Source organism: Neolamprologus multifasciatus, chromosome 3, assembly GCF_963576455.1.
Source record: "Neolamprologus multifasciatus chromosome 3, fNeoMul1.2, whole genome shotgun sequence".
NCBI classification, from domain to species: Eukaryota; Metazoa; Chordata; class Actinopteri; order Cichliformes; family Cichlidae; genus Neolamprologus; species Neolamprologus multifasciatus.
In genome coordinates, this window is record NC_140441.1 from 29,626,000 (window position 1) to 29,633,742 (window position 7,743).

The 7,743-nt window shown below is 38.4% G+C and overlaps 1 protein-coding gene across 1 annotated transcript; it reads left to right on the top strand.

Moving 5' to 3' along the window:
- The first annotated feature begins 204 nt into the window (after positions 1-204).
- LOC146522488 (serine protease 27-like) lies at positions 205-7,042 on the top strand. Its single transcript, XM_085153798.1, has 6 exons — positions 205-294; positions 696-716; positions 1,348-1,510; positions 4,798-5,060; positions 5,146-5,291; positions 6,210-7,042. The coding sequence occupies exons 1-6, from the start codon at positions 237-239 to the stop codon at positions 6,585-6,587; spliced, it is 1,029 nt and encodes a 342-aa protein (XP_085009924.1). The 5' UTR covers positions 205-236; the 3' UTR covers positions 6,588-7,042.
- The last annotated feature ends 701 nt before the right edge of the window (positions 7,043-7,743 follow it).

A 7,743-nucleotide genomic window follows, 5' to 3' on the forward strand; every position in this document is an offset into this window, starting at 1 on the left:
ATACCATGAACTATAGAATAGTTTCTTCTTTTACATAATATTTCTTTGAATCCCAGTGCGTATTTCAAAGAATATGTGCAGCCTTTGAACAGTTCCTCAAACAAGACAAAGGCCAACTTGTTTGACTTGTTGCTTTACCTTTACCAGATCTGGGTGTGTGAGCTTGTGGGTGGAGCTGAACACAAGATTTACAGTATTTAATAGTTGAAGTCAAATTAAAGCCAGCGTAGTCAACAATGGCCCTCCAACGGTTCTTGTGCTTTTTCTCTGTGATGATCATTCTTTTTGGCAAAGGTGAGAGAGAAAATTGTATTTCTGTTTGTAGTATTAAAATCTGTCCCATTACTTCTTTCAGATGAAGTGTGGAAAGTTTAATTACAGATACTAAAGAATTTTATAATAAAAAAATTTATCTGGATAGTATGAAATGCATCCTGTAGCATTCTGCAAGATGGGAAATAATTTTTTGACATCCTTAAATTCTGCTCTTCTTATTTTTTTCTTTCTTTTTTTTCTCTTCTAAATTATATGGAATAGAATGTTATTATACTAATTATTATTATTATTATTATTATTTTTAAACAGAGTCATTTCATATTAGTTGCAATTGAATAAAAATACTTATTCACTATGGACTAGCCATGATGTGTATTACCTCTAGTTTGATATATTTGTCTTTGTGTTCCAATTTTTAGATGTTCATTCACAGCAGCCTGGTAAGCATCCAAGAACAATTCTGAAAGTTTTTCATACTTAACCTTTTTTAAAAAAAATTATATTTAAAGCTGGGTATCTGTCAAGATGGTCACAGCAATTTAAATAAGGAAATCCCTTTTTTCCAGTAGTTTCTCCATCCCTTCATAATCTGTTGAAATCCACAGGGTAAATGGTATTAGTAAACTAATGGGTATGGGAGGCAGAGTCTTCCTTTATGACACCTGCTCCCAGTTTTGACTGAGGAGACCGACATCCTCTCTACTTTTAAGATTAGACTTAACACTTGATTTTTTGACTGTTTCTTCTTCCCTAACCTTTTTTCACTCACCATGTGTTTATAAAGCACTGTGCATTTAATCATTGCTTATTATTAATCTCTAGCTCTCTTATGTTCTTTGAAGTTTTCCCTGAACAATTTTGCACTAAAATGTCACAGAATACCTTTTCTGTGGTTGAGTGTGGTTCATGTGCAACAATGTTTTCATGACTTTACATCTAAAAATAACATCAACATGTATCATCTCCCATCAGAACTCTTCATGAGATGTTACTCACTGAACGTGTGAATGGTTATAATGCTGTGGCTTATCAACATATTCAGTATTTAACTGTTGTGTCTTATTCTCTCAGCATGTGGCAGGGTTATTAAAAATCCTAGAATCGTAGGAGGTGAAGATGCAGCCCCTGGAAAATGGCCCTGGCAGGCATCTTTATCCAGAGATGACTTTTTTTTCTGTGGAGGGTCCCTAATCACCGACCAATGGGTGCTGACAGCTGCTCACTGCATTACACCGTAAGTCAACACTGCAAGTGTTTCTGTGGTGGTGCAGTGGTTAACGCCTGTTGGAGGTTTCAACCTCTTGGAGTAGAGTTTACATATTCTCCATGTGCCTGTAGGTTTCTTCTGCAGACAACACTTTTTAAAGGCTAAATTTTTTTTTTTAATTGGCCATGGAAGCGAGAGTGTGTGTCTCTGTCCCTCTCTGGGGTAGTCCTGTGATGGACAGGTGGCCTGTTCGGCATGTAAGCAGGGCTTACATGTCACAAATGCGACCAAATTTTTCAGTGGTGCAACTAAAAAAAAATATTTGGTTGCACCTGTTCGACCAACTGTTCGGGTAGCAAAAAAAAAAAAAAAAAATCTGCAACCTTCCCTGTGGTCAACAATAGACACACATTATGCCCCTATCGTGGACTAAACCAATCAGAGATAGTAAGGGGCGGGACCTCTCTGATTGGCCGTGGTCCAGTTGAAAGTGCAGGTGGAAGTGGGAGGTGAGTAGCTTGAATAAAGCGATATCAATTCATTAAATCCTAAATCGACTTTTAAATATAACTGTGTTTTGCCAGAAACGCCAGATTCTCAGATTAAAGCTCACAAAACCATTTCAACAACAACCAAACAGCAAATGAGAGCAGGTACACGGATTCCACACAAAGACATAAACACAGAACGGACCCGACGCATCAGAATCAACTTTGTCTTTCTCGGCTTTCTCACCCGACGGCCCGTTGACGGACACGCTGTCGGAGCTTAGCGATTCTGATGCGTCCGGTCCGCGCTGTGATTACGTCTTTTTGCGCTGATTCTGAGCTGCAGGTTTTGTCTCTCTCCAACCAAAATTCGCAGAGCCAGCAGCAAAAGAAGCAGCAAACTGCGCTTCACATTTGATCAATGTCGTCTTGAATTTTGCTGTTTTGCTTCCACGACTATTAAAATCACACTTCATGCACAGCTAACTCTCTCTCTATCTCTCTCTGTACTTCAAGAACAGTTTCCCGTCTCCAATCTCTGTTTTCTGTATTATTCATTCACTTGTTACCCACCAGTCTACCGTTGTTTACAGCGCTGTCAGCTGATGTCTTTTTCTTTTCTTTTTCTTTTTTTCACTTAAATGACCTCGGACAAGAAAGCCAATTTTTTCTGTTGTTCAATACTGAAGAAATTTAAACTTTATATGCAGAACATTGTAGAATATTTTTAAGGTTATCTGCTATAAAAAGCCAGACCAGGAAAATCTCCTTCATGTTTTTCTGTGTTTTATTCTCAGTCACTTTCACACAAAGGCATCTGCTGTGATGTTCACAATTCTGATGAACTCAGTACTGATAAATGATCAGAATTATAATATTTCTGACTGTCTGAGGCTAAGTTGAATCGAATCGGGACTTTGAAAACCGGAATCGAATGGATTATAGAAATCAGTGATGATACCCAGCCCTAGTGAGCAGCCTAGGCACGACAGAAGTGGATGTAGCTGTAATAGGAAAAGAACTATTGCTAACTTTTCTGTTAAGTTAAGGCCTGATCCTTCTGAAATTCATAGCCAGTGCTCTGACACGGTGTCATCAATCTTTGAATGCTGAAAAAGCACAGTGTATCCAGAAAAACACATTATATTATATAAATTATTATAAAATTTGTGTGCGCCTAACTTTTGTGCCGGTACGCCTAACTTTTTAAAGTTAGGCGTACCGGTACGCCCATGGCAAAAAGTAAGTCTAGAGCCCTGGTAAGGCAATGGATGTTATTGCACAGTGATTTTAATATTTTTGTTCATAACCAACTGATGTTTTCTTTTTCTGAAATTAGTGAAAGGACATTTTTAAAGTCTTAAAAAAAACTAATTGCATACATTTACTCAAAAACACCCCAACAGTTTTTAGAGTAATTTCTCCACTGATAATTTTCAACTCACAGTTGGTAGTAACACATTTCTTAATAATGTAATGTTGTGATCAAATTGAGACAATGCTGAGTAACAGCCAGGGTTAGATGAGAAACTTAATACCAGTCACGTCTTTCCATCCGATGTGAACTTACATTTTCATGCTAAACTTGCATGCTGCTGATTGTAAGTTGGGAACCTGCTAACTTTGTTCTGTCAAAAGATAACAAACTCTAGCTATGCACAAAAGTAAGCCTCACCATTCAAATCACGTGCACACTCACATGCAGGGATAGAGGAAATGCCCATCCATCAAAATCATTTTCTTGGACTGCAACGGCTCTTCAGTGTTAGAATAAAATGATTCAATTTATACAGTGGCTTGCAAAAGTATTCGGCCCCCTTGAACTTTTCCACATTTTGTCACATTACAGCCACAAACATGAATCAAGTTTATTGGAATTCCACGTGAAAGACCAATACAAAGTGGTGTACACGTGAGATGTGGAACGAAAATCACACGTGATTCCAAACATTTTTTACAAATAAATAACTGCAAAGTGGGGTGTGCGTAATTATTCAGCCCCCTTTGATCTGAGTGCAGTCAGTTGCCCTTAGACATTGCCTGATGAGTGCTAATGACTAAATAGAGTGCACCTGTGTGTAATCTAATGTCAGTACAAATACAGCTGCTCTGTGATGGCCTCATCTTGGAAGAAAACCTCTTGGAGTCTGCAAAAGACTTGAGACTGGGGCAGAGGTTCACCTTCCAGCAGGACAACGACTCTAAACATAAAGCCAGGGCAACAATGGAACGGTTTAAAACAAAACATATCTAACATGTGTTAGAATGGCCCAGTCAAAGTCCAGATCTAAATCCACTTGAGAATCTGTGCCAAGATCTGAAAACTGCTGTTCACAAACGCTGTCCATCTAATCTGACTGAGCTGGAGCTGTTTTGCAAAGAAGAATGGGCAAGGATTTCAGTCTGTAGATGTGCAAAGCTGGTAGAGACATACCCTAAAAGACTGGCAGCTGTAATTGCAGCAAAAAGTGTTTCTACAAAGTATTGACTCAGGAGGCTGAATAATTACTCACACCCCACTTTTCAGTTATTTATTTGTAAAAGATGTTTGGAATCATGTATGATTTTCGTTCCACTTCTCACGTGTACACCACTTTGTATTGGTCTTTCACGTGGAATTCCAATAAAATTGATTAATGTTTGTGGCTGTAATGTGACAAAATGTGGAAAAGTTCAAGGGGGCCGAATACTTTTGCAAGCCACTGTATATATTTATTATCAAAATCTCACAAGCATCTGTTGCTACCTGGTTGTGACAGTAGTTCAACGATAATGATCACTATGCAATGCTATAAAAATAACTATATATTTTTTCTTTCATTTGAGTGCTGATCTTCACACCACAAGCGTGATTCTGGGCCACAACACCGCGTCTGGTCCAAACCCAAATGCAGTTACTGTGACACTTGAAAACATCATCTGCCATCCCGACTACAATGATGTAACATATGAGAATGACATGTGCCTCCTGCAGCTGTCGACTCCTGTGAATTTCACAGATTACATTCAGCCAGTCTGCTTAGCCTCAGACGGCAGCACTTTCAACAGTGACACCAGCAGCTGGACCACTGGCTTTGGTACCCTATTCAGTAAGTTTTTTAAAATATGTATTTTCTTTTATTAGTGATACATGATTCAGTAAAAATGATCTTCCTTTTAACATTTCCCAATTAGGTAATGGTCCCACCCCAGAGATTCTCCAGCAGGTGAATATACCAATAGTGGGAAACAACCAGTGCAGATGCGAATTACAAAAGTTCGTTATCACAGATAACATGATCTGTGCTGGACTGCAAAACGGCGGGAAGGATTCATGTCAGGTGACTACCACTTTGTGCTTATTTGTAATGTAAGGCCTAATTGACTGCATTGACTATCAGCTTTTAACCACTCACTGCTTTTCTGTAGTAGTGTTTATGATTATTAACATTATAGCCCTATTCCATTAGCACCTACTTGGCTCAGTTTTCAGGGTTTTCGTTAGGTGTTATCACCTGGTACCAGGTACTTTTTTTAGTACTGCTTGTATTCCAAGTGAACGAAATCAATACAAAAATGTGACATCAAGAGACTGCATGTCACTGATAGGCCAGTCAGTGGTGTAGCTCAATGACTCATGAGAGTCACTCCTTAACAGTAATCAAAAGCACCATTTTGAAAGCATGCAACAACAGAAATGGGTACACAGAAACCAACACCATGGTCCGAGAGTCACCATAGACCAAGTAGCAGGTAGAGAATCCCCTCGAAGCCTTCCATGGTTAGTTTGTGTTCAGGTCAGTGGACTTTCTGCCATGTTGCTTTAATGATACAACGCAGGTGGTGCTCTATTGTACGACAAAATGGCAGAAACCAAGTAAAGTAGAGTCAAGCTGAGAAGGTACTGGTGGAAAAGAGGCTTTGCATTGAAGCTCATTTACTCATAATTCGTAATTCTTTTCACTTAGATGTATTTAATTTATTCTATAAAGGTTTTCCCAAAGGTTTTGTGATAATTTCTGTCAGTGACATCACGATACTAAATGCTCCTTGGAGCAGCAGGTCAAACTGAAGACATGTAGTGACGTGCAGTTGAGGGTGTTGGGTGATACTGTAACTAATCAGCAAAAGTTGTGTGTCTGATTAACAATTAACACAAACATCTCTGGAAACATTTTATGCATTTAGTAGAAATTAAGCTCCATGAGCTGTTCAACTGATCTCGATCTGTTTTAACAACTTTTACACTTTTTTCACAGGGAGACTCGGGGGGACCACTCGTGACAGAAGATAATACGGGTATCTGGATCCAGAGTGGAGTCGTGAGTTTTGGTGAAGGCTGCGCCCTGCCTAATAGTCCTGGAGTCTACGCTCGTGTGTCCCAGTACCAAAATTGGATCGGCAACACCGTCACCGGAACACCACCAGGCTTTGTTAACTACTTCTCCCTGGGCTTTGACTATGACTTATTCTTCACCTGCCCCACATCAACACCACCCACTCCTCCCCCCACCACCCCATGTGATAGTGACAGTTTGTTTTGCAGTGGTGAAAACCTGATCCACTTCACTCACTTCACCTCTCTCTGTGTTCTTGTTGTGTTGCTCCAAGTGTTTTTTGGAAGTGGTGGAATGTAACTCAACACATTTACTTGTCCTGTACTCAAATACTGAATAAATAATCATTACTCCAATAGATTTATGGGACAGCTTAAGTTTCTGGGCACTTCACAAGGGAAACGAAACAGTCATTAGTAGAAATTAGACTAACTGTTGATACCATAAGAGAAGAAGAAGTGGACGGTTTAAACATTTGGACATGAAATATTTGTTTATCTGAAAATAGCAACAATTTCTTATTTCCTGTTTCTCAATTACAGTGATTGGCTAATCTTTATCTGATGTATTTCCATGACTTCAGTAATGGTTTAAAACTACAGCCTGGCAAATTTGAAGTAATACATTTTAAACATTATTTGGTAATTCTCTTTAAATGTTATCACGTTATATATGGGCATATATCTGTGGTCTGTTCAAATCTTGTTTTGGTATGCTGACACTTGATGATTAAAACATGCAATTTTAAAATACTATTTACTGTGCTGCATTCTTTTGTATTCTATTTTGAGTTATGTAAATAAATAGTATTTGTTGTTGAGTTGGTAGGACTATCATTCACAAGTTTGATGTTGCCAGCTAGAAATTTTCTTTACATTAGAGTGCCTCAAAACGTATTGTGCAACATAACTTTTCCTCATAGAGAAGGCATTGCTAAACCAGCATCATACATTTAACAGCATTTGTACCATCAGTCCAAAAATTAACATTGAAGCGCCAGTGAGTTTAATGTTTAATGGGCTTCAACATTTCAAACTTAAATCACAAAGTTTCTTTTTAAATTTTGTATCAGAAAGTCTGCTATTTTTTTCTAATGCGATGATGGAAAAATAAGAGAAGATGAGAAAATGAAGAAAAAAAAAAAAAACTAATTAAATATGTATGTGTGGCATTAGAAACCGACCTGACCACAGCACAGGCTTATGCTTTTCAGCATTAATCTCAAAAAGTTGATTCTGTTCATTTGGACGTAGCGTTTTCAGTGAGGGAAAAATTTCATCACTTATCCAAGTGACTTCTTCAGTCTCAGCTGACTGCAGGTTTCCCCAATCTTATACACAGCCACAGAAACAGCTATTTGAAATAACAATGTTGCAGACGTAGAAGCAGAGCAACTACGGACAAATTTTTCGGCCTGTCTCAGCAATATAAAGCCCCTAGCATCCAACATCAGCAT

Bases quoted from the DNA above. Each gene is read 5' to 3' on its own strand.
- LOC146522488 (XM_085153798.1), top strand. From the start codon at position 237: ATGGCCCTCCAACGGTTCTTGTGCTTTTTCTCTGTGATGATCATTCTT. The intron at 295-695 runs GTGAGAGAGAAA...TCCAATTTTTAG, and splicing joins GATCATTCTTTTTGGCAAAG to ATGTTCATTCACAGCAGCCT. The intron at 1,511-4,797 runs GTAAGTCAACAC...CTTTCATTTGAG, and splicing joins GCTGCTCACTGCATTACACC to TGCTGATCTTCACACCACAA.